This window comes from Protomyctophum parallelum (assembly GCF_964188405.1).
Source record: "Protomyctophum parallelum genome assembly, chromosome: 16".
Taxonomy (NCBI): Eukaryota; Metazoa; Chordata; class Actinopteri; order Myctophiformes; family Myctophidae; genus Protomyctophum; species Protomyctophum parallelum.
In genome coordinates, this window is record NC_139711.1 from 46,676,540 (window position 1) to 46,704,261 (window position 27,722).

General features: G+C 43.3%; 1 protein-coding gene across 1 annotated transcript; it reads right to left on the minus strand.

Moving 5' to 3' along the window:
- Positions 1-1,990: 1,990 nt before the first annotated feature.
- slc26a2 (solute carrier family 26 member 2) lies at positions 1,991-27,722 on the minus strand (the record flags this gene model as incomplete). The annotated part of the gene is made up of 6 exons (XM_083786401.1): positions 1,991-2,673; positions 2,722-2,969; positions 18,755-18,960; positions 20,429-20,671; positions 25,065-25,355; positions 27,042-27,722. The coding sequence occupies 6 exons, from the start codon at positions 27,720-27,722 to the stop codon at positions 1,991-1,993; spliced, it is 2,352 nt and encodes a 783-aa protein (XP_083642527.1).

Sequence of the window (27,722 nt, forward strand, 5' to 3'; positions counted from 1 at the left end):
TAACCTTAACCCATGTCTAACCAATGACTAGTCTAACCCTAACCTTAACCCATGTCTAACCAATGACTAGTCTAACCCTAACCTTAACCCATGTCTAACCAATGACTAGTCTAAACCTATAACCTTAACCCATGTCTAACCAATGACTAGTCTAACCCTAACCTTAACCCATGTCTAACCAATGACTAGTCTAACCCTAACCTTAACCCATGTCTAACCAATGACTAGTCTAAACCTATAACCTTAACCCATGTCTAACCAATGACTAGTCTAACCCTAACCTTAACCCATGTCTAACCAATGACTAGTCTAACCCTAACCTTAACCCATGTCTAACCAATGACTAGTCTAAACTAAGTATGCACCCTGGCTTTTTGTGCATACTTTGGTTTCAGGAAAAGCTAAAAAAATAAGCTAACATAAGGTTAAATAAAATAGAAAATAGGATAAATATACATAAATATATATAAATATATCTATATCGAGCCCAGGATCACATTAGATGATTGACACAGGGGTGAAAAATGGGTTACAAAATCGTGGGATAAAAAATATTAAAAAAAAATATATATATATACATATCTAGACTGCTTTTGGAAAAAAGGCTACTGTCATTTCCCATGTAAGCCTCTCGAGTGCCGATAGCAAACAGACCTGAGAGCTACATATTGACAAAACAACAAATCCATGACCGGCATCCATCCACCATGGTCATCCATCCATCCGCCATGGTCCATCAGGTCCATCCATCCACCATGGTCAAATTAGCCTCAATTCATGTCAGCATCTCACTCAGCAAGTGGGACGGAACATCACATTTAACTTCACCATCTTATTGTAGAAAAGAGTCAACCTAGTTATCAACACCGCGTTTTTGGTTTAGACTAGTCATTGGTTAGACCAGTCATTAGTCCTACAACTACAACCTATCTCAAACCCTCACCCTAACCCTAACCTCCCACGGGGCAGCACACCTAAACCTAACCTTAACCCATGTCTAACCAATGACTAGTCTAACCCTAACCTTAACCCATGTCTAACCAATGACTAGTCTAAACTAAGTATGCACCCCATCAACACCAACCCTCCCCCTTGGCCTATTCCATGTGGACCCTAACCCACCTCGCTTGCTGTCACTCCCTCTCAATCAGTAATCTCACCTGTTCCCACTCACACCTCAATCAATGGCCAGCTATATAATACTGCCTGAGGGCCTGTCCATGCAGTCAGTGTTTGTCAGCAGCAGCAGCAGCAACAATTCCACCACCTGAGAGCCCTCTGTCCTGGAGCCTCAGGCCTTTGTTATGTCCTTTGTTTGGCTGCATGTATCCAACCTATAAGCTTCAAAAAGGCTTCTTCCTCCACACCAGGAATATAGACCCAGTTGTCAAAGAAATACATACAACTGTGCAACAGCTCCGTCTGATTCACACACTATTGCTGTCAACCCCATTAAGACCTGGAACACACCTGTGTCGCCTTAGCCTTTAACCACTTTTAACCATTATTTTAAAATGTAGCAGTTGGAAAAAATAGCAGATCTATAAGCACAATAGATCTGCTGGCATGCAGTCCCTAGAAATGGGACACATTCAAGCTAATCATAGCAGAATAATACAGTATTTCACCTTTGGCTGAAGGTTTGTCATGTTTAGAAATGCTGAATGCTCTTCTGATAGCTATAGGGCATTCAGAAATTGAGCAACATTAGCCCTTTTTAAGTAACATTCCATATATGGTGGAACCATTTCACACATACCTCCTCCAACTCAACCTCAGAAATAAAGCTGCTCCGAATATTCACGGTCACAACCCGACATAAAGCTAAACAATGACCGTAACAATTAGCCTTTATACAAAATACAACCGAAGAAAGAAAAATAAACGAATGGAGTCCATACTTCGTTTAAACGGGTGAAAAAATGTCCCACCTGGGTCATTATTACATTATAAGGCACTTTATAAACCATCTGTGAGATGCGTCTAAACATCAGCAGCCCGCGTCACAGTCTCCGTTGGCAGACGAAGAAGACGAGGAGGAGAGGCTTTGGGCATAGCGCACGGCGTCCGTGATGGTGAAGAAGAACGCCATTTTTCTTCCTCTACATTCTCCCTTTTCTCCCCCCTCCTCCCCCTCCTCCTCCTCCTCCTCGGCGGCGGGGGGGAAGTACCCGCCCCTCTCCAGCGAGTCCAGCACCGAGGCGTTGCAGCGGGCCAGCAGGACTCGGACCCCGACCTCCTGGTAGTCCTTGCGGACCTCCTTCAGGGCGTTGACACCCGCCGTGTCCAGGAAGAGCACGGGGCCGCAGTCCATCACCACGCTGTGGAAGCCTCCAGGGGTCTCCTTCTCCTTCTCCTCCTCCTCCATCACCACGCTGTGGAAGGAGGTCTCCTTCTCCTGCACCAGGTCTACGGTCCCCCCCGCGGCCTCCCCCCTCCCCTCCCTCCCCCCCGCGGCCTCTCCCAGTTTCTCCCTCTTCCTCCTCCTCTTCTCCTCCTTCCTCCTCCGGGCCTTCTCCTTGGCGGGGTCGAGCCCCAGCCGTCGGTAAAGCGCCGCTTTGAAGAGGCTCTGGTTGGCGTAGTAGATGGGCGCCTCGTAGCGGAAGACGGCCACCCCCGGCTGGCGGCGCAGTCCGCGGTACGCGGCGAGGTCCTCGTACACATCCCTGCCCCCCTCCTCCCCCTCCCCCTCCTCCCCCTCCTCCTCCTCCCCCTCCTCACCGCGGCGGGCGGCGCCGGCCCGGCCCAGCTCCACGGCGCGGGCTCGCTGCGTGCGGGCCAGGACGGCGAACGCCGACACCAAGACGCCCACCAGGAGGCCCAGCTCCGTGTTGACCAGCGCCGAGCACGCCATGGTGGCCAGCCAGACGGCGGCGTCCACGCGGTTGGCGCGCCACATGCGCGGCACGTCCGTGAAGCGCCGCAGGGCGCCGCGGAGGTTGACCACGATGATCACCGCCAGCACGCACCTGGACAGGGAAACACGAGAGAGGATGGTGAGATCCCATTGGTTTATTCAGAGGATGGTGAGATCCCATTGGTTTATTCAGAGGATGGTGAGATCCCATTGGTTTATTCAGAGGATGGTGAGATCCCATTGGTTTATTCAGAGGATGGTGAGATCCCATTGGTTTATTCAGAGGATGGTGAGATCCCATTGGTTTATTCAGAGGATGGTGAGATCCCATTGGTTTATTCAGAGGATGGTGAGATCCCATTGGTTTATTCGATGACATTTAGCCTCTCGCACACAAAACATAGAATATGTTGTTATCATTGGATAAGAGTTTGTCCACAATTCCAGGCTGTAGGCCTACTGATACCTACTGATATGGTACCATAGGAGAGAAAACAGGCAAATGTAATTTTTGCAAGATTTCTGACAACATTCATGCAACTGTGACTAAATTTGACTGAGGGACTGCCATTGGATTTTTTTGAATTTTCGTTTTGTCATGTCATATGAAAGCAGGGAATCATAGCTTCAAATTGACATATTGGTTGTTCAGTTTGACCCACCAGTTTTGGAGATATGGCTTATAGAGTAATGTCTTGCAGAGAAACAGCGAGTTGAGAAAACAGGCTTGAAAGGTTCACTTCTGTGGTCTCTAACATTACACCTAGCTACATGTTTAAGCATTTATTTCATATTTACATGTCGATTTCAGCTCTGACACTTGTTTCAGACATGCTCTAGTATGTGAAGAGTCTGCCTGTGCTATAAACTCATAAAAAAAAGAAAAGGGTTTTCTCCTCTGGTGAAAAGCTGGAATTTGCGCGATGGCAGTCTCTCAGTCAAATCTGGTCACAAACTAATTGTGCTGGACTGTGATGAGTGATCTAAAGTGACTTCCAGTGTTTAGAGGACGATTCTACAAATGTCTTCTGAATCCTGACAGTTTTCAGAAAAACCCCATGTTTCTATCTCAGTTGTTCTCAAACATGTTCGCCACCGAGTGGCGCGCTATGAGCTTGTAGGTCTGCTATTTTTGAAAAATCGAAGAACGACTGACATAGAAACACAGCTTTTTCAGAAAACTGTCAGGATGTAGAAGACATTTTTTTAGAATCTGATCTCAGGTCAGAATGGGTTAATACATCTTTCTATTGAAGGAATACCGTTCTAATGGGTCACATTCTAGAGCAGCTTGTAGTACTAAATATAGGTCACGCGACACACGCACAGGTGAAATGTACTGTGGTAAGAGGTTATATAATTGCGTGTGTTTGGATATGACGACAGAAACAAAGCATAGCAGCCTCTTTAACACTTAACCCATTCTGAACGGGCACCCATTTTGGTGTCGGCATCATGTTATGCTTTAGCTATTTAAAAATAGCAGATCTACAAGCTCGTATCGCGCCACCGAGTGGCGCGATACGAGCTTGTAGGTCTGCTATTTTTTGAAAAATCGAAGAACGACTGACATTTTTTAGAATCTGATCTCAGGTCAGAATGGGTTAATCAGACCCAGTGTGTGTCCGGCGGACACCTCGTATGAATCTGATCTCAGGTCAGAATGGGTTATAAACACTGGAGGGACGCATGACTGTGAAATGTAACCGTGAGCGCATCCTTCACGGTGGCGTGAATACCAGAGGTAGGTGTGTGAATAGTTAGGTATAATTATACCTAACTATAATTATGCACTTTGTGTACACTTCTGCTTGAAGTATTAACCCATTCTGACCTGAGATCAGATTCATACGAAGGTTTCCACTGGACACACACTGGTCTGATGAACCCATTCTGACCTGAGATCAGATTCTAAAAAAATGTCAGTCGCTCTTCGATTTTTCAAAAAATAGCAGACCTACAAGCTCGTATCGCGCCACTCGGTGGCGCGATATGAGCTTGTAGATCTGCTATTTTTCAATAGCTAAAGCATAACATGATGCTAACACCAAAATGGGTGCCCGGTCAGAATGGGTTAAGGGGACCTTAACGATGCCTGCACTTCTGTATGTAATGTTAACTTAGCTGAACCCATTTTGAGCCCCTTTTGGTGTTTTAAGTATTATACTTTAGCTATTGAAAAATAGCAGATCTACAAGCTCATAGCGAACTTGTAGGTCTGCTATTTTTGAAAAATCACGTGGTGCAAATCTTTGAATATATATTCTTTAACGTTTTTAACTCATATCTTTGCTTCACATGAAACATGACGCAAACATTTCTTCACATGAAAATATTTGCGAACGACTGACGTAGAAACATGAGGTTTTTTGTGAAAACTTGTCATGATAGAAGATATTTTGTAGAAGGACAACTTTAGTTTTTCTCTAGAGAAACTAAAAGATGAGTGTTAATTTTTTTCTTTCATTTGCTGCTTTCTTTCGTTTTAGGGATTTTGGCAGTTTTTGACAGGGGGGCGGGGGATTTCGAGCATAGGGCTAAATATGTATTTTCTTTACTAAATGTTATGGCGATTTTTTTAATTATTATTTACTATAGTCCTAATAAACTCCAAGAAATTACATCTGGCCACAAAAGATCACAGGATCTACTGAATGTGACAAACTGACATATTGAGCCTATACACACAGTATAAGCCTTCCCCCAGTAGGCTACCTTCACATTCAGTAGATCCTGTGATCTTCTGTGGCCAGATGTAATTTCCTGGGGTCTAGTAGGACTATAGTAAACCATAAAAAATGAATCACCATAAAATGGTGTAAAAAGATACATATTTAGCCCCATGCTCGAATGCCCCCGCCCCCCTGTCAAAAACTGCTAAAATCCCTAAAACGAAAGAAAGCAGCAAATGAGAACAAATTTACACTAATCTTTTACTTTCTCTAATAACAACCTAAAACATGAACCTTGGTTGAAAAAAACGAAAGTTGTCCTTTAAGTATATAGCATGTTGTACTGACTTCTGCAGTGAGTAGAACAGTATAAAGCATGTTGTACTGACTTCTGCAGTGAGTAGAACAGTATAAAGCATGTTGTACTGACTTCTACAGTGAGTAGAACAGTATAAAGCATGTTGTACTGACTTCTGCAGTGAGTAGAACAGTATAAAGCATGTTGTACTGACTTCTACAGTGAGTAGAACAGTATAAAGCATGTTGTACTGACTTCTGCAGTGAGTAGAACAGTATAAAGCATGTTGTAGTAACTTCTGCAGTGAGTAGAACAGTATAAAGCATGTTGTAGTAACTTCTGCAGTGAGTAGAACAGTATAAAGCATGTTGTAGTAACTTCTGCAGTGAGTAGAACAGTATAAAGCATGTTGTAGTAACTTCTGCAGTGAGTAGAACAGTATAAAGCATGTTGTACTGACTTCTGCAGTGAGTAGAACAGTATAAAGCATGTTGTAGTAACTTCTACAATGAGTAGAACAGTATAAAGCATGTTGTACTGACTTCTGCAGTGAGTAGAACAGTATAAAGCATGTTGTACTGACTTCTGCAGTGAGTAGAACAGTATAAAGCATGTTGTACTGACTTCTGCAATGAGTAGAACAGTATAAAGCATGTTGTAGTAACTTCTGCAGTGAGTAGAACAGTATAAAGCATGTTGTACTGACTTCTGCAATGAGTAGAACAGTATAAAGCATGTTGTAGTAACTTCTGCAGTGAGTAGAACAGTATATAGCATGTTGTACTGACTTCTGCAGTGAGTAGAACAGTATAAAGCATGTTGTACTGACTTCTGCAATGAGTAGAACAGTATAAAGCATGTTGTACTGACTTCTGCAGCGAGTAGAACAGTATAAAGCATGTTGTAGTAACTTCTGCAGTGAGTAGAACAGTATAAAGCATGTTGTAGTAACTTCTGCAGTGAGTAGAACAGTATAAAGCATGTTGTACTGACTTCTGCAGTGAGTAGAACAGTATAAAGCATGTTGTACTGACTTCTGCAGCGAGTAGAACAGTATAAAGCATGTTGTACTGACTTCTGCAGTGAGTAGAACAGTATAAAGCATGTTGTACTGACTTCTGCAATGAGTAGAACAGTATAAAGCATGTTGTAGTAACTTCTGCAGCGAGTAGAACAGTATAAAGCATGTTGTACTGACTTCTGCAGTGAGTAGAACAGTATAAAGCATGTTGTACTGACTTCTGCAGTGAGTAGAACAGTATAAAGCATGTTGTAGTAACTTCTGCAGTGAGTAGAACAGTATAAAGCATGTTGTACTGACTTCTGCAGTGAGTAGAACAGTATAAAGCATGTTGTACTGACTTCTGCAGTGAGTAGAACAGTATAAAGCATGTTGTACTGACTTCTGCAGTGAGTAGAACAGTATAAAGCATGTTGTACTGACTTCTGCAGTGAGTAGAACAGTATAAAGCATGTTGTACTGACTTCTGCAGTGAGTAGAACAGTATAAAGCATGTTGTACTGACTTCTGCAGTGAGTAGAACAGTATAAAGCATGTTGTACTGACTTCTGCAGTGAGTAGAACAGTATAAAGCATGTTGTACTGACTTCTGCAGCGAGTAGAACAGTATAAAGCATGTTGTACTGACTTCTGCAATGAGTAGAACAGTATAAAGCATGTTGTACTGACTTCTGCAGTGAGTAGAACAGTATAAAGCATGTTGTACTGACTTCTGCAGTGAGTAGAACAGTATAAAGCATGTTGTAGTAACTTCTGCAGTGAGTAGAACAGTATAAAGCATGTTGTAGTAACTTCTGCAGTGAGTAGAACAGTATAAAGCATGTTGTACTGACTTCTGCAATGAGTAGAACAGTATAAAGCATGTTGTACTGACTTCTGCAGTGAGTAGAACAGTATAAAGCATGTTGTAGTAACTTCTGCAGTGAGTAGAACAGTATAAAGCATGTTGTACTGACTTCTGCAGTGAGTAGAACAGTATAAAGCATGTTGTAGTAACTTCTGCAGTGAGTAGAACAGTATAAAGCATGTTGTAGTAACTTCTGCAGTGAGTAGAACAGTATAAAGCATGTTGTACTGACTTCTGCAGTGAGTAGAACAGTATAAAGCATGTTGTAGTAACTTCTGCAGTGAGTAGAACAGTATAAAGCATGTTGTAGTAACTTCTACAGTGAGTAGAACAGTATAAAGCATGTTGTAGTAACTTCTGCAGTGAGTAGAACAGTATAAAGCATGTTGTAGTAACTTCTACAGTGAGTAGAACAGTATAAAGCATGTTGTAGTAACTTCTACAGTGAGTAGAACAGTATAAAGCATGTTGTACTGACTTCTGCAGTGAGGTAGAACAGTATAAAGCATGTTGTAGTAACTTCTACAGTGAGTAGAACAGTATAAAGCATGTTGTAGTAACTTCTACAGTGAGTAGAACAGTATAAAGCATGTTGTACTGACTTCTGCAGCGAGTAGAACAGTATAAAGCATGTTGTAGTAACTTCTGCAGTGAGTAGAACAGTATAAAGCATGTTGTACTAACTTCTGCAGTGAGTAGAACAGTATAAAGCATGTTGTACTGACTTCTGCAGTGAGTAGAACAGTATAAAGCATGTTGTAGTAACTTCTGCAGTGAGTAGAACAGTATAAAGCATGTTGTACTGACTTCTGCAGTGAGTAGAACAGTATAAAGCATGTTGTAGTAACTTCTGCAGTGAGTAGAACAGTATAAAGCATGTTGTACTGACTTCTGCAGTGAGTAGAACAGTATAAAGCATGTTGTAGTAACTTCTGCAGTGAGTAGAACAGTATAAAGCATGTTGTACTGACTTCTGCAGTGAGTAGAACAGTATAAAGCATGTTGTACTGACTTCTGCAGTGAGTAGAACAGTATAAAGCATGTTGTACTGACTTCTGCAGTGAGTAGAACAGTATATAGCATGTTGTAGTAACTTCTGCAGTGAGTAGAACAGTATAAAGCATGTTGTACTGACTTCTGCAGTGAGTAGAACAGTATAAAGCATGTTGTAGTAACTTCTGCAGTGAGTAGAACAGTATAAAGCATGTTGTACTGACTTCTGCAGTGAGTAGAACAGTATAAAGCATGTTGTAGTAACTTCTGCAGTGAGTAGAACAGTATAAAGCATGTTGTACTGACTTCTGCAGTGAGTAGAACAGTATAAAGCATGTTGTACTGACTTCTGCAGTGAGTAGAACAGTATAAAGCATGTTGTACTGACTTCTGCAGTGAGTAGAACAGTATAAAGCATGTTGTACTGACTTCTGCAGCGAGTAGAACAGTATAAAGCATGTTGTAGTAACTTCTGCAGTGAGTAGAACAGTATAAAGCATGTTGTAGTAACTTCTGCAGTGAGTAGAACAGTATAAAGCATGTTGTAGTAACTTCTGCAGTGAGTAGAACAGTATAAAGCATGTTGTAGTAACTTCTGCAGTGAGTAGAACAGTATAAAGCATGTTGTAGTAACTTCTGCAGTGAGTAGAACAGTATAAAGCATGTTGTAGTAACTTCTGCAGTGAGTAGAACAGTATAAAGCATGTTGTACTGACTTCTGCAGTGAGTAGAACAGTATAAAGCATGTTGTAGTAACTTCTGCAGTGAGTAGAACAGTATAAAGCATGTTGTAGTAACTTCTGCAGTGAGTAGAACAGTATAAAGCATGTTGTAGTAACTTCTGCAGTGAGTAGAACAGTATAAAGCATGTTGTACTGACTTCTGCAGTGAGTAGAACAGTATAAAGCATGTTGTACTGACTTCTGCAGTGAGTAGAACAGTATAAAGCATGTTGTACTGACTTCTGCAGTGAGTAGAACAGTATAAAGCATGTTGTAGTAACTTCTGCAGTGAGTAGAACAGTATAAAGCATGTTGTACTGACTTCTGCAGTGAGTAGAACAGTATAAAGCATGTTGTACTGACTTCTGCAGTGAGTAGAACAGTATAAAGCATGTTGTAGTAACTTCTGCAGTGAGTAGAACAGTATAAAGCATGTTGTAGTGACTTCTGCAGTGAGTAGAACAGTATAAAGCATGTTGTACTGACTTCTGCAATGAGTAGAACAGTATAAAGCATGTTGTAGTAACTTCTGCAGTGAGTAGAACAGTATAAAGCATGTTGTAGTAACTTCTGCAGTGAGTAGAACAGTATAAAGCATGTTGTACTGACTTCTACAATGAGTAGAACAGTATAAAGCATGTTGTAGTAACTTCTGCAGTGAGTAGAACAGTATAAAGCATGTTGTAGTAACTTCTGCAGCGAGTAGAACAGTATAAAGCATGTTGTAGTAACTTCTGCAGTGAGTAGAACAGTATAAAGCATGTTGTAGTAACTTCTGCAGTGAGTAGAACAGTATAAAGCATGTTGTACTGACTTCTGCAGTGAGTAGAACAGTATAAAGCATGTTGTACTGACTTCTGCAGTGAGTAGAACAGTATAAAGCATGTTGTAGTAACTTCTGCAGTGAGTAGAACAGTATAAAGCATGTTGTACTGACTTCTGCAGTGAGTAGAACAGTATAAAGCATGTTGTAGTAACTTCTGCAGTGAGTAGAACAGTATAAAGCATGTTGTACTGACTTCTGCAGTGAGTAGAACAGTATAAAGCATGTTGTAGTAACTTCTGCAGTGAGTAGAACAGTATAAAGCATGTTGTAGTAACTTCTACAGTGAGTAGAACAGTATAAAGCATGTTGTAGTAACTTCTGCAGTGAGTAGAACAGTATAAAGCATGTTGTAGTAACTTCTACAGTGAGTAGAACAGTATAAAGCATGTTGTAGTAACTTCTACAGTGAGTAGAACAGTATAAAGCATGTTGTACTGACTTCTGCAGTGAGTAGAACAGTATAAAGCATGTTGTAGTAACTTCTACAGTGAGTAGAACAGTATAAAGCATGTTGTAGTAACTTCTACAGTGAGTAGAACAGTATAAAGCATGTTGTACTGACTTCTGCAGCGAGTAGAACAGTATAAAGCATGTTGTAGTAACTTCTGCAGTGAGTAGAACAGTATAAAGCATGTTGTACTAACTTCTGCAGTGAGTAGAACAGTATAAAGCATGTTGTACTGACTTCTGCAGTGAGTAGAACAGTATAAAGCATGTTGTAGTAACTTCTGCAGTGAGTAGAACAGTATAAAGCATGTTGTACTGACTTCTGCAGTGAGTAGAACAGTATAAAGCATGTTGTAGTAACTTCTGCAGTGAGTAGAACAGTATAAAGCATGTTGTACTGACTTCTGCAGTGAGTAGAACAGTATAAAGCATGTTGTAGTAACTTCTGCAGTGAGTAGAACAGTATAAAGCATGTTGTACTGACTTCTGCAGTGAGTAGAACAGTATAAAGCATGTTGTACTGACTTCTGCAGTGAGTAGAACAGTATAAAGCATGTTGTACTGACTTCTGCAGTGAGTAGAACAGTATATAGCATGTTGTAGTAACTTCTGCAGTGAGTAGAACAGTATAAAGCATGTTGTACTGACTTCTGCAGTGAGTAGAACAGTATAAAGCATGTTGTAGTAACTTCTGCAGTGAGTAGAACAGTATAAAGCATGTTGTAGTAACTTCTGCAGTGAGTAGAACAGTATAAAGCATGTTGTACTGACTTCTGCAGTGAGTAGAACAGTATAAAGCATGTTGTAGTAACTTCTGCAGTGAGTAGAACAGTATAAAGCATGTTGTACTGACTTCTGCAGTGAGTAGAACAGTATAAAGCATGTTGTAGTAACTTCTGCAGTGAGTAGAACAGTATAAAGCATGTTGTACTGACTTCTGCAGTGAGTAGAACAGTATTAAAGCATGTTGTACTGACTTCTGCAGTGAGTAGAACAGTATAAAGCATGTTGTACTGACTTCTGCAGTGAGTAGAACAGTATAAAGCATGTTGTACTGACTTCTGCAGCGAGTAGAACAGTATAAAGCATGTTGTAGTAACTTCTGCAGTGAGTAGAACAGTATAAAGCATGTTGTAGTAACTTCTGCAGTGAGTAGAACAGTATAAAGCATGTTGTAGTAACTTCTGCAGTGAGTAGAACAGTATAAAGCATGTTGTAGTAACTTCTGCAGTGAGTAGAACAGTATAAAGCATGTTGTAGTAACTTCTGCAGTGAGTAGAACAGTATAAAGCATGTTGTAGTAACTTCTGCAGTGAGTAGAACAGTATAAAGCATGTTGTACTGACTTCTGCAGTGAGTAGAACAGTATAAAGCATGTTGTAGTAACTTCTGCAGTGAGTAGAACAGTATAAAGCATGTTGTAGTAACTTCTGCAGTGAGTAGAACAGTATAAAGCATGTTGTAGTAACTTCTGCAGTGAGTAGAACAGTATAAAGCATGTTGTACTGACTTCTGCAGTGAGTAGAACAGTATAAAGCATGTTGTACTGACTTCTGCAGTGAGTAGAACAGTATAAAGCATGTTGTACTGACTTCTGCAGTGAGTAGAACAGTATAAAGCATGTTGTAGTAACTTCTGCAGTGAGTAGAACAGTATAAAGCATGTTGTACTGACTTCTGCAGTGAGTAGAACAGTATAAAGCATGTTGTACTGACTTCTGCAGTGAGTAGAACAGTATAAAGCATGTTGTAGTAACTTCTGCAGTGAGTAGAACAGTATAAAGCATGTTGTAGTGACTTCTGCAGTGAGTAGAACAGTATAAAGCATGTTGTACTGACTTCTGCAATGAGTAGAACAGTATAAAGCATGTTGTAGTAACTTCTGCAGTGAGTAGAACAGTATAAAGCATGTTGTAGTAACTTCTGCAGTGAGTAGAACAGTATAAAGCATGTTGTACTGACTTCTACAATGAGTAGAACAGTATAAAGCATGTTGTAGTAACTTCTGCAGTGAGTAGAACAGTATAAAGCATGTTGTAGTAACTTCTGCAGCGAGTAGAACAGTATAAAGCATGTTGTAGTAACTTCTGCAGTGAGTAGAACAGTATAAAGCATGTTGTAGTAACTTCTGCAGTGAGTAGAACAGTATAAAGCATGTTGTACTGACTTCTGCAGTGAGTAGAACAGTATAAAGCATGTTGTAGTAACTTCTGCAGTGAGTAGAACAGTATAAAGCATGTTGTAGTAACTTCTGCAGTGAGTAGAACAGTATAAAGCATGTTGTACTGACTTCTACAATGAGTAGAACAGTATAAAGCATGTTGTAGTAACTTCTGCAGTGAGTAGAACAGTATAAAGCATGTTGTAGTAACTTCTGCAGCGAGTAGAACAGTATAAAGCATGTTGTAGTAACTTCTGCAGTGAGTAGAACAGTATAAAGCATGTTGTACTGACTTCTGCAGTGAGTAGAACAGTATAAAGCATGTTGTACTGACTTCTACAATGAGTAGAACAGTATAAAGCATGTTGTAGTAACTTCTGCAGTGAGTAGAACAGTATAAAGCATGTTGTACTGACTTCTGCAGTGAGTAGAACAGTATAAAGCATGTTGTACTGACTTCTGCAGTGAGTAGAACAGTATAAAGCATGTTGTAGTAACTTCTGCAGTGAGTAGAACAGTATAAAGCATGTTGTACTGACTTCTGCAGTGAGTAGAACAGTATAAAGCATGTTGTACTGACTTCTGCAGTGAGTAGAACAGTATAAAGCATGTTGTACTGACTTCTACAATGAGTAGAACAGTATAAAGCATGTTGTACTGACTTCTGCAGTGAGTAGAACAGTATAAAGCATGTTGTAGTAACTTCTGCAGTGAGTAGAACAGTATAAAGCATGTTGTAGTAACTTCTGCAGTGAGTAGAACAGTATAAAGCATGTTGTAGTAACTTCTGCAGTGAGTAGAACAGTATAAAGCATGTTGTACTGACTTCTGCAGTGAGTAGAACAGTATAAAGCATGTTGTAGTAACTTCTGCAGCGAGTAGAACAGTATAAAGCATGTTGTACTGACTTCTGCAGTGAGTAGAACAGTATAAAGCATGTTGTAGTAACTTCTGCAGTGAGTAGAACAGTATAAAGCATGTTGTAGTAACTTCTGCAGTGAGTAGAACAGTATAAAGCATGTTGTACTGACTTCTGCAGTGAGTAGAACAGTATAAAGCATGTTGTACTGACTTCTACAATGAGTAGAACAGTATAAAGCATGTTGTAGTAACTTCTGCAGTGAGTAGAACAGTATAAAGCATGTTGTAGTAACTTCTGCAGTGAGTAGAACAGTATAAAGCATGTTGTACTGACTTCTGCAGTGAGTAGAACAGTATAAAGCATGTTGTACTGACTTCTGCAGTGAGTAGAACAGTATAAAGCATGTTGTAGTAACTTCTGCAGTGAGTAGAACAGTATAAAGCATGTTGTACTGACTTCTGCAGTGAGTAGAACAGTATAAAGCATGTTGTACTGACTTCTGCAGTGAGTAGAACAGTATAAAGCATGTTGTACTGACTTCTACAATGAGTAGAACAGTATAAAGCATGTTGTACTGACTTCTGCAGTGAGTAGAACAGTATAAAGCATGTTGTAGTAACTTCTGCAGTGAGTAGAACAGTATAAAGCATGTTGTAGTAACTTCTGCAGTGAGTAGAACAGTATAAAGCATGTTGTAGTAACTTCTGCAGTGAGTAGAACAGTATAAAGCATGTTGTACTGACTTCTGCAGTGAGTAGAACAGTATAAAGCATGTTGTAGTGACTTCTGCAGCGAGTAGAACAGTATAAAGCATGTTGTACTGACTTCTGCAGTGAGTAGAACAGTATAAAGCATGTTGTAGTAACTTCTGCAGTGAGTAGAACAGTATAAAGCATGTTGTAGTAACTTCTGCAGTGAGTAGAACAGTATAAAGCATGTTGTACTGACTTCTGCAGTGAGTAGAACAGTATAAAGCATGTTGTAGTAACTTCTGCAGTGAGTAGAACAGTATAAAGCATGTTGTAGTGACTTCTGCAGCGAGTAGAACAGTATAAAGCATGTTGTACTGACTTCTGCAGTGAGTAGAACAGTATAAAGCATGTTGTACTGACTTCTGCAGTGAGTAGAACAGTATAAAGCATGTTGTACTGACTTCTGCAGTGAGTAGAACAGTATAAAGCATGTTGTACTGACTTCTGCAGTGAGTAGAACAGTATAAAGCATGTTGTACTGACTTCTGCAGCGAGTAGAACAGTATAAAGCATGTTGTAGTAACTTCTGCAGTGAGTAGAACAGTATAAAGCATGTTGTAGTGACTTCTGCAGCGAGTAGAACAGTATAAAGCATGTTGTACTGACTTCTGCAGTGAGTAGAACAGTATAAAGCATGTTGTACTGACTTCTGCAGTGAGTAGAACAGTATAAAGCATGTTGTAGTAACTTCTGCAGTGAGTAGAACAGTATAAAGCATGTTGTACTGACTTCTACAGTGAGTAGAACAGTATAAAGCATGTTGTACTGACTTCTGCAGTGAGTAGAACAGTATAAAGCATGTTGTAGTAACTTCTGCAGTGAGTAGAACAGTATAAAGCATGTTGTACTGACTTCTGCAGTGAGTAGAACAGTATAAAGCATGTTGTAGTAACTTCTGCAGTGAGTAGAACAGTATAAAGCATGTTGTAGTAACTTCTGCAGTGAGTAGAACAGTATAAAGCATGTTGTACTGACTTCTGCAGTGAGTAGAACAGTATAAAGCATGTTGTACTGACTTCTGCAGTGAGTAGAACAGTATAAAGCATGTTGTAGTAACTTCTGCAGTGAGTAGAACAGTATAAAGCATGTTGTAGTAACTTCTGCAGTGAGTAGAACAGTATAAAGCATGTTGTAGTAACTTCTGCAGTGAGTAGAACAGTATAAAGCATGTTGTACTGACTTCTGCAGTGAGTAGAACAGTATAAAGCATGTTGTACTGACTTCTGCAGTGAGTAGAACAGTATAAAGCATGTTGTACTGACTTCTGCAGTGAGTAGAACAGTATAAAGCATGTTGTACTGACTTCTGCAGTGAGTAGAACAGTATAAAGCATGTTGTAGTAACTTCTGCAGTGAGTAGAACAGTATAAAGCATGTTGTAGTAACTTCTGCAGTGAGTAGAACAGTATAAAGCATGTTGTACTGACTTCTGCAGTGAGTAGAACAGTATAAAGCATGTTGTACTGACTTCTACAGTGAGTAGAACAGTATAAAGCATGTTGTACTGACTTCTACAGTGAGTAGAACAGTATAAAGCATGTTGTACTGACTTCTGCAGTGAGTAGAACAGTATAAAACATGTTGTAGTAACTTCTACAGTGAGTAGAACAGTATAAAGCATGTTGTAGTAACTTCTGCAGTGAGTAGAACAGTATAAAGCATGTTGTACTGACTTCTGCAATGAGTAGAACAGTATAAAGCATGTTGTAGTAACTTCTGCAGTGAGTAGAACAGTATAAAGCATGTTGTACTGACTTCTGCAGTGAGTAGAACAGTATAAAGCATGTTGTACTGACTTCTGCAGTGAGTAGAACAGTATAAAGCATGTTGTACTGACTTCTGCAGTGAGTAGAACAGTATAAAGCATGTTGTAGTAACTTCTGCAGTGAGTAGAACAGTATAAAGCATGTTGTAGTAACTTCTGCAATGAGTAGAACAGTATAAAGCATGTTGTAGTAACTTCTGCAGTGAGTAGAACAGTATAAAGCATGTTGTACTGACTTCTGCAGTGAGTAGAACAGTATAAAGCATGTTGTACTGACTTCTGCAATGAGTAGAACAGTATAAAGCATGTTGTACTGACTTCTGCAATGAGTAGAACAGTATAAAGCATGTTGTACTGACTTCTGCAGTGAGTAGAACAGTATAAAGCATGTTGTAGTAACTTCTGCAGTGAGTAGAACAGTATAAAGCATGTTGTAGTGACTTCTGCAGTGAGTAGAACAGTATAAAGCATGTTGTACTAACTTCTGCAGTGAGTAGAACAGTATAAAGCATGTTGTACTGACTTCTGCAGTGAGTAGAACAGTATAAAGCATGTTGTACTGACTTCTGCAGTGAGTAGAACAGTATAAAGCATGTTGTACTGACTTCTGCAGTGAGTAGAACAGTATAAAGCATGTTGTACTGACTTCTGCAGTGAGTAGAACAGTATAAAGCATGTTGTAGTAACTTCTGCAGTGAGTAGAACAGTATATAGCATGTTGTAGTGACTTCTGCAGTGAGTAGAACAGTATATAGCATGTTGTAGTGACTTCTGCAGTGAGTAGAACAGTATAAAGCATGTTGTACTGACTTCTGCAGTGAGTAGAACAGTATAAAGCATGTTGTACTGACTTCTGCAGTGAGTAGAACAGTATAAAGCATGTTGTAGTAACTTCTGCAGTGAGTAGAACAGTATAAAGCATGTTGTAGTGACTTCTGCAGTGAGTAGAACAGTATAAAGCATGTTGTACTGACTTCTGCAGTGAGTAGAACAGTATAAAGCATGTTGTACTGACTTCTGCAGTGAGTAGAACAGTATAAAGCATGTTGTAGTAACTTCTACAGTGAGTAGAACAGTATAAAGCATGTTGTAGTAACTTCTGCAATGAGTAGAACAGTATAAAGCATGTTGTAGTAACTTCTACAGTGAGTAGAACAGTATAAAGCATGTTGTAGTAACTTCTACAGTGAGTAGAACAGTATAAAGCATGTTGTAGTAACTTCTGCAATGAGTAGAACAGTATAAAGCATGTTGTAGTAACTTCTGCAGTGAGTAGAACAGTATAAAGCATGTTGTAGTAACTTCTGCAGTGAGTAGAACAGTATAAAGCATGTTGTAGTAACTTCTGCAGTGAGTAGAACAGTATAAAGCATGTTGTAGTAACTTCTGCAGTGAGTAGAACAGTATAAAGCATGTTGTACTGACTTCTACAGTGAGTAGAACAGTATAAAGCATGTTGTAGTAACTTCTGCAGTGAGTAGAACAGTATAAAGCATGTTGTACTGACTTCTGCAGTGAGTAGAACAGTATAAAGCATGTTGTACTGACTTCTGCAGTGAGTAGAACAGTATAAAGCATGTTGTAGTGACTTCTGCAGTGAGTAGAACAGTATAAAGCATGTTGTACTAACTTCTGCAGTGAGTAGAACAGTATAAAGCATGTTGTACTGACTTCTGCAGTGAGTAGAACAGTATAAAGCATGTTGTACTGACTTCTGCAGTGAGTAGAACAGTATAAAGCATGTTGTACTGACTTCTGCAGTGAGTAGAACAGTATATAGCATGTTGTAGTGACTTCTGCAGTGAGTAGAACAGTATATAGCATGTTGTAGTGACTTCTGCAGTGAGTAGAACAGTATAAAGCATGTTGTACTGACTTCTGCAGTGAGTAGAACAGTATAAAGCATGTTGTACTGACTTCTGCAGTGAGTAGAACAGTATAAAGCATGTTGTAGTAACTTCTGCAGTGAGTAGAACAGTATAAAGCATGTTGTAGTGACTTCTGCAGTGAGTAGAACAGTATAAAGCATGTTGTACTGACTTCTGCAGTGAGTAGAACAGTATAAAGCATGTTGTAGTAACTTCTACAGTGAGTAGAACAGTATAAAGCATGTTGTAGTAACTTCTGCAATGAGTAGAACAGTATAAAGCATGTTGTAGTAACTTCTACAGTGAGTAGAACAGTATAAAGCATGTTGTAGTAACTTCTACAGTGAGTAGAACAGTATAAAGCATGTTGTAGTAACTTCTGCAATGAGTAGAACAGTATAAAGCATGTTGTAGTAACTTCTGCAGTGAGTAGAACAGTATAAAGCATGTTGTAGTAACTTCTGCAGTGAGTAGAACAGTATAAAGCATGTTGTAGTAACTTCTGCAGTGAGTAGAACAGTATAAAGCATGTTGTAGTAACTTCTGCAGTGAGTAGAACAGTATAAAGCATGTTGTACTGACTTCTACAGTGAGTAGAACAGTATAAAGCATGTTGTAGTAACTTCTGCAGTGAGTAGAACAGTATAAAGCATGCATGTACTGACTTCTGCAGCGAGTAGAAGAGCGGCGCTATGACCAGCAGCACCAGCAGCAGAACCAGAGAGGTGACCAGACCCGACACCTGGGTCTGGCAGCCCGTGGACTCCTTCACCAGCGTCTTGGTGAGCGCCGCGCTGGTGGCGAAGCAGCGGAAGAAGGACGGCAGGATGTTGCAGAAGCCGATGGCGTACATCTCCTGGTTGGCGTCCACCTGGAAGGAAGAATGGAACGTTCTATTTTTTTTTTTAATTTATATTTTTTGTCCCACGATTTTGTAACCCATTTTTCACCCCATGTGTCAATCATCCTGTGATGTGATCCTGGGCTCTACACACCCTCCACCAACCTAGTCCCCATATATGGGGGACAAGGGGAGACCAACCTAGTCCCCATATATGGGGGACAAGGGGAGACCAACCTAGTCCCCATATATGGGGGACAAGGGGAGACCAACCTAGTCCCCATATATGGGGGACAAGGGGAGAGCAACGGACTTGAACTCATGCTTCCTTCATGCCTGAGTGTCCAAGTTGCTCCTTTACACCTGACAGGGGGGAGTTTCCCTGGTTGGACGTAGCGCGTGGAAGGAACACGTTATTCCAACCAGTTCCTTTCCCCTCCATCAGGCGCCCCGGCTGGCCAGGGGGAGGCAGTTTAGAGACCAGGATTACTGCATGTTTTTGTGAGGGTATCTACCCTAGGGGACACGGGGAGAACATGCAAACTCCACACAGAAAGGCCCTTTCGCCAACCCCGCCTTCGGGTATGGGCACTGATGACGCGGAAGAATGGGACATTCTAGAGAATGTTCTTCTACACATCCTGACAAGTTTTCTGATAAAGCTATGTTTCTTCCATGTCAGTCGTTCATTTTCCTCATAGACATTTCAAAAAGTATTTATTTAAAGACCTTTTAAGCGTCGTACAAAAAGCCAACTCGAGTCGTGACAAATCATGACAACAAACACAACTTTTCGGACCGAACAAATAATTAGAAAGAACACTTTTTGTTGTTGTTTTTCTTCTTGATTTGTTGTACAACTCGAGTTGGGTTTGTTCGCGGCGTAAACGTCTTTAAAATAAATACTTTTTGAAAAGCCCATATGGAGAAGATCAACGGGTAATTCAGAACTCAGAATAGGGAGGCTGGGAGGGAGGTCCGTTCCTTATGATCTGTAATACTGTTACTCTGTCTGAATCCTCATAATACATTCTCAACACTTCACCCTGAACGGACATTCATATCATTTGGTGGACCAGCGTACAATAAGGTCAGACTAAAGAGGTCCTTTTAGTCCAGACCAGTCGACTTTGAGGCTTAATCAGGAGTTGTAGTTAGTTACGTAGCTACGGGATAACCTATAACGGTGGATATTGCTCTTGTCTTCATGTATGTAAATTGTCTTGTTGTTTGTGTTAATGTCAAATGTGTGTGTATATGTGTTCTGCATACTTGACTGCTGGGTCGCAAGACACATTTCAGTGTGACCTGTCAAAGTAGTACTATATCATATATCATTTTCCATATAACACACACACACACACACACACACACACACACACACACACACACACACACACACACACACACACACACACACACACACACACACACACACACACACACACACACACACACACACACACACACACACACACACACACACACACACACACACCGCGTAGCCGTGCTTCTTGGCGAACATCTCCGACAGGGACACGGTGATGGCGAAGCCCACCACGGCGATGGAGAAGGCGTCCAGCGCCACGTTGGGGATGAGGTGCCAGGCGGGCAGCTGGGGCGGCAGGAAGCCCGTGGGGATGGCGCCCGCCACCGCAGAGCCGTACTCGCTGTGGAAGCGCCCGAAGTGAGACGCCAGGGTGGCGCCGATCACCACCACCAGCTCAAAGGGGATGGGGGCCTGGGTGGGAGAGAGAGAGAGGAACATTAATACTATGACCACCAGCTCAAAGGGGATGGGGGCCTCTGGGTGGGAGAGAGAGGAACAGACCACCAGCTCAAAGGGGATGGGGGCCTGGGTGGGAGAGAGAGGATCATTAATACTATGACCACCAGCTCAAAGGGGATGGGGGCCTCTGGGTGGGAGAGAGAGGAACATTAATACTATGATCACCAGCTCAAAGGGGATGGGGGCCTCTGGGTGGGAGAGAGAGGAACATTAATACTATGATCACCACCACCAGCTCAAAGGGGATGGGGGCCTCTGGGTGGGAGAGAGAGGAACATTAATACTATGACCACCAGCTCAAAGGGGATGGGAGCCTCTGGGTGGGAGAGAGAGGAACATTCATACTATGACCACCAGCTCAAAGGGGATGGGAGCCTCTGGGTGGGAGAGAGAGAGAGGGACATTAATACTATGATCACCATCACCAGCTCAAAGGGGATGGGGGCCTGGGTGGGAGAGAGAGGGACATTAATACTATATGACCACCAGCTCAAAGGGGATGGGAGCCTCTGGGTGGGAGAGAGAGGAACATTAATACTATGACCACCAGCTCAAAGGGGATGGGGGCCTGGGTGGGAGAGAGAGGATCATTAATACTATGATCACCAGCTCAAAGGGGATGGGGGCCTGGGTGGGAGAGAGAGAGAGGAACATTAATACTATGATCACCACCACCAGCTCAAAGGGGATGGGGGCCTGGGTGGGAGAGAGGAACATTAATACTATGACCACCAGCTCAAAGGGGATGGGGGCCTGGGTGGGAGAGAGAGGAACAGACCACCAGCTCAAAGGGGATGGGGGCCTGGGTGGGAGAGAGAGGAACATTAATACTATGACCACCAGCTCAAAGGGGATGGGGGCCTGGGTGGGAGAGAGAGGAACATTAATACTATGACCACCAGCTCAAAGGGGATGGGGGCCTGGGTGGGAGAGAGAGGAACAGACCACCAGCTCAAAGGGGATGGGGGCCTGGGTGGGAGAGAGAGGAACATTAATACTATGATCACCAGCTCAAAGGGGATGGGGGCCTGGGTGGGAGAGAGGATCATTAATACTATGACCACCAGCTCAAAGGGGATGGGGGCCTGGGTGGGAGAGAGAGGGACATTATTACTATGACCACCAGCTCAAAGGGGATGGGGGCCTCTGGGTGGGAGAGAGAGGAACATTAATACTATGACCACCAGCTCAAAGGGGATGGGGGCCTGGATGGGAGAGAGGATCATTAATACTATGACCACCAGCTCAAAGGGGATGGGGGCCTGGGTGGGAGAGAGAGAGAGGAACATTAATACTATGACCACCAGCTCAAAGGGGATGGGGGCCTCTGGGTGGGAGAGAGAGGAACAGACCACCAGCTCAAAGGGGATGGGGGCCTGGGTGGGAGAGAGAGGAACAGATCACCAGCTCAAAGGGGATGGGGGCCTGGGTGGGAGAGAGAGGAACATTTGGTCAGAGTTTATTGAAAGGATAGCCCCTTGAGATGCAGCATCTCATTTCAGAGGGGGTCCCGTATACAGGGAAAAACATTACATACAGTAATAATAATAATAAAACTTTATTTGTATAGCACCTTTCATGACATGAAATGCAGCTCAAAGTGCTTTACAGAACAATGGAGAATAAAAGAAAAGCAAGCAGTAATGCAATACAGTGAGGACATGAATAACAACTAAAAGATCAATTAAAAGCAATGTTGTAGAAGTGGGTCTTGAGCTGAGCTTTACAAATGTCTACAGAGGCTGCCTGTCGAAGGTACAGTGGGAGCTTGTTCCATGCCGACGCCCCGTAGAAGCAAAAAGCTGCTTCCCCGTATTTTTTAGTTGCCATTTTTTAGGCAAAGCGAGCAGGCCAGCAGTGGAAGACCTTAGGGGGGGTGGTTTGGGACATATTTAGGCAGGCAGTCATGTAGGTAGGAAGGTGCGAGACCATTGAGAGCTTTATAGACAAGTAAAATAATTTTAAAATCAATCCTAAAAACAACCGGAAGCCAGTGCAGTGATGCCAAAACTGGAGTAATATGTTCTCTCATCTTAGTTCTAGTTAAAACTCTGGCTGCTGCATTTTGCTGCTGCAGTACAGTGCAGTTACACAGATAGACAGCGCACAATAGACAATACAGACATGTACAGATATACAGTTAGCTATCCTCATCCTCTCCCACCCGCTCCCCCATCCCCCCCAACTCTTTCTGGACAGGCATATTGAGACTATAGTACAGTACAGTGATTTGGAACAGGGGTCAGGAGTAAACAGCAGTACGGACACTAGTGTTCGTAGCATGAACAGGTTGAACAGGTTGTTTTGAGGTGTGAATACAGAGACAGAGAAGTCCTGAAGCGGCCCGGGAGAGGTCACAGATCTGAGAGAAAAGGGGAAGGTTGTTCCAGTCAAATGGGGCTTTGTAATGGAATGACCTGCGTCCGGATACAGAGGATATTCTTCGGGGAATAGCAAAGTAGGGATGGTGAGTATTTCTAAGTGGGTATGGGGATGTATATACTATAGTACCAGTGGCTGTTTCAGGTATGGAGGGCAGTTGACTGAGTTGAGGTGAACACATTTGAAGAGGAATTGGTACCAGTGAAGTTGTCTTCTTGCCTTTAGGCTGCAGCCGGTCAAGTGAACTGTATAAGGAACAGTGGTGTGTTTGGTATGGGCATCTCAGTACAAATCGGCACAGTGAGTTATTTAGTACATTTAGAGGTTTGATTAATACTATGATCACCAGCTCAAAGGGGATGGGAGCCTGGGTGGGAGAGAGGAACATTAATACAATGAATGAAGGCGTTTCGAATGACTTTCGCTTGGACTTACACCAAAAGGCTTTGAGGGCTGAGCTACACAGAGTATATAATATATATGCATTTATATAGCGCCTTTATCCAAGGTGCTTTGCATAGGCATTACATTCACCCATTCACACAGCTAGCTTTACATATATTGTGCATTACATTCACCCATTCACACAACTAGCTTTACATAGATTGTGCATTACATTCACCCATTCACACAGCTAGCTTTACATAGATTGTGCATTACATACACCCATTCACACAACTAGCTTTACATATATTGTGCATTACATTCACCCGTTCATACAACTAGCTTTACATATATTGTGCATTACATTCACCCGTTCATACAACTAGCTTTACATATATTGTGCATTACATTCACCCATTCATACAACTAGCTTTACATAGATTGTGCATTACATTCACCCATTCATACAGCTAGCTTTACATATATTGTGCATTACATTCACCCATTCACACACACACATTCACACACACACACACATTCACACACCGATGCCCGGAGGAAACCATGCAAGGCACCAACCTGCACATCGGGAGCATTTAGGGGTTCAGAGTCTTGCTCAAGGACACTTCGACACCAACTCCGTGGGGGATCAACACAGCGACGCGTTGTAATTTGTGAGCTTGTAGATCGGCTATTTTCAGCATGCAAACAAAGCGTAAAATGACTTACACTGGATCTCGTGTCCACTATAGTCCCTTCCTAACATTTCAGTCTAGTATTTATTTGTCGTTTTAGTCCTCATAGCTTAGTTTCCATGTAGTTTCCGTCAGTGGAAAAAGGTAGCTGACGAACAATTTTCGTCTCAGTTTTAGTCGACGAAAACCAACACTGCGCAGGGGGTAACAGTTTCAGCAGACAGAGTACTCCATAAGGTATAACATTATATATCTGCCCTCCTCACCTTCAGTTTGTCCTTAAAGCGGTAGTTTTAATAATAATAATATTGATGTTGAGATGCTTTACACCAGGGGTCCTCAACTAGAAATGATGAAGGTCCACAAATATGTTTTTGAATAAGACCGAGGTCCGGTCCCAGGCGCGGCGTCCATCTGCCCGTTCAGTATGGTCAAGCCAAGCTTGATATACAAATCAGATCCCCTTCCAACCAACCAATAATGGGGTGCAGAGTGCAGGCCCGGAGTGGAACTCCAAATCCAAATCACACTGCGCGCGCGCGCACACAGCGCGCGCCAGATTTTTGGGGGCCCTTGGGGGACATTTTGGGGGCCTTTGCAGCAATTTCACATGAGAAATGTACCATCTGATGTTATTTATATTATTAACTTCTTCCCTCCATTAACACAAGACACACAATGTAGTTGTGCTGCAGCAACACTGCCTGCATTGAATTGAAATTGACTGTGGCTGGCCTGGCCTGAGCTTAGGAGAGATTCTTTTTGCTGTCCTGACCTGATGCAGACCCTAGGTCCGCAGAGAGGTGGACCGCGGTCCGGTCGTGGACCGCGGTCCGCCAGTTGAGTACCCCTGATGTATAACATTATATATCCGCCCTCCTCACCTTCAGTTTGTCCTTAAAGCGGTAGTTGAGCTCCTTGGCCGGCACCAGAACCAGGAGACACAGCAGGCTGGTGACCAGGTCGCACACGTTGGTGCTGCCCAGGTTGGCCAGGAGGCGGTACCAGGTCTTCACCAGCGTGAACCAGCCCTGCGGCCGCGGGATGCTGAGGCCCAGGAGGTGCTTGAGCTGAGAGGTGAGGATGGTCAGGGAGGCGCCCGTGGCGAAGCCACTCAGGAGGGAGTCTGAGAGGTAGACGGAGACGAAGCCCACCTGGAAGAGACCCATCAGAACCTGGAGAGACAGGGGAGAGGAGAGGAGAGACCCATTAGAACCTGGAGAGACAGGGGAGAGTAGAGGAGAGACCCATTAGAACCTGGAGAGACAGGGGAGAGGAGAGGAGAGACCCATTAGAACCTGGAGAGACAGGGGAGAGGAGAGGAGAGGAGAGGAGAGGAGAGGAGAGGAGAGGAGAGGAGAGACCCATTAGAACCTGGAGAGACAGGGGAGAGGAGAGGAGAGGAGAGGAGAGGAGAGGAGAGGAGAGGAGAGGAGAGGAGAGGAGAGGAGAGGAGAGGAGAGGAGAGGAGAGGAGAGGAGAGGAGAGGAGAGGAGAGGAGAGGAGGAGAGGAGAGGAGAGGAGGAGAGGAGAGGAGAGACCCATTAGAACCTGGAGAGACAGGGAGAGGAGAGGAGAGGAGAGGAGAGGAGAGGAGAGGAGAGGAGAGGAGAGGAGAGGAGAGGAGAGGAGAGGAGAGGAGAGGAGAGGAGAGGAGAGGAGAGGAGAGGAGAGGAGAGGAGAGGAGAGGAGAGGAGAGGAGAGGAGAGGAGAGGAGAGGCCCATTAGAACCTGGAGAGACAGGGAGAGGAGAGGAGAGGAGAGGAGAGGAGAGGAGAGGAGAGGAGAGGAGAGGAGAGGAGAGGAGAGGAGAGGAGAGGAGAGGAGAGGAGAGGAGAGGAGAGGAGAGGAGAGGAGAGGAGAGGAGAGGAGAGGAGAGGAGAGGAGAGGAGAGGACCATCAGAACCTGGAGAGTCAGGGGAGAGGAGAGACCCAGCCTTTGTTTTTTCTCGGCTTGACTACTGCAATGCACTCTTTTCAGGACTGCCTAAGAAAACAACTGACAGACTACAACTTGTCCAAAATGCAGCAGCCAGAGTTTTAACTAGAACTAAGATGAGAGAACATATTACTCCAGTTTTGGCATCACTGCACTGGCTTCCTGTTGTTTTTAGGATTGATTTTAAAATTATTTTACTTGTCTATAAAGCTCTCAATGGTCTCACACCTTCCTACCTACATGACTGCCTGCCTAAATATGTCCCAAACCGCCCCCTAAGGTCTTCCACTGCTGGCCTGCTCGCTTTGCCTAAAAAAATGGCAACAACAAAATACGTCGGCATGGAACAAGCTCCCTCTGTACCTTCGACAGGCAGCCTCTGTAGACATTTTTAAAGCTCAGCTCAAGACCCACTTCTACAACATTGCTTTTAAATGATCTTTTATTTTTTGTTATTCACGTCCTCACTGTATTGTATTACTGCTTGTTTTTTTTGTTTTTTTTAATGTCGTTGCCTTATTTTATCTGTTCTTATCTTTGTACCACTGCCTTCTCCTGATTTGACACTGCGTTATTGTCCTATTGTTTTAACTGCATGCCTGTTTTAATGCTGTTTTGTTTTGCTTTTGTTTTTATTATCTTTTTTTCTCTGTAAAGCACTTTGAGCTACATTTATTTATGAAAGGTGCTATATAAATAAAGTTTATTATTTATTATTATTATTAGAACCTGGAGAGTCAGGGAGAGGAGAGGAGAGGAGAGGAGAGGAGAGGAGAGGAGAGGAGAGGGGAGGGGAGGGGAGGGGAGGGGAGGGGAGGGGAGGGGAGGGGAGGGGAGGGGAGGGGAGAGGAGAGGAGACAACCCATCAGAAGCTGGAGAGACAGGGAGAGGTCCCAAACCTCCAGTGAACTGACATCCTCACCTGGTAGACCCCAGCAGTGAAGGTCACCGTAGACCCCACCATGATGGCATAGCAGCTCCGGTCGCACACCGCCACACCGCCGACACCGACACTGCCATTCCCCTGGCCCGCCAGCAGGGCGGCGCTACCGTTGCCACCGCCGCCGCCCACCTCCTCCACCAGGAGGTACCCCGCCGCGGCCAGCTCCCGGTCCACCACCTGCCCCACCAGCAGGCACAGCACCCCGAAGATGCCCACGGAGATGTGCCGCGAGGTGCCCAGCAGGGTGTAGATGATGGAGGAGAAGAAGGAGGTGTAGAGGCCGTAGACGGGGTCCTGGCCCGCCAGCAGGGAGTAGGCGATGGACTGGGGCACCAGCAGGACGCCCACGATCAGGCCCGACATCACATCGCCCAGGAGCCACTCGCGGAGCCGGTAGCGCGGCAGCCACCGCAGCACGGGGAGGAAGCCCAGCACCGCGGCGCGGGTCTTCTCCGGGGTGCACGCGGCGCCGCAGTGGCGTTTGAGTCTGCGGACGGCGACGGCGAGCGTTCTCCAGTTCTTCTCTTCATCCTCCTCCTCTCGCCGCCGCTGCGTCTGCAGCCTTTCCAGCACGAGAGGGGCAGCGGCGTGGCTCCGCCGGTCTCTGTTGGCTCTTCTGTGGTCTGCAGCTAGGGGGCGGCAGAGCTCTGCTGAAGACAT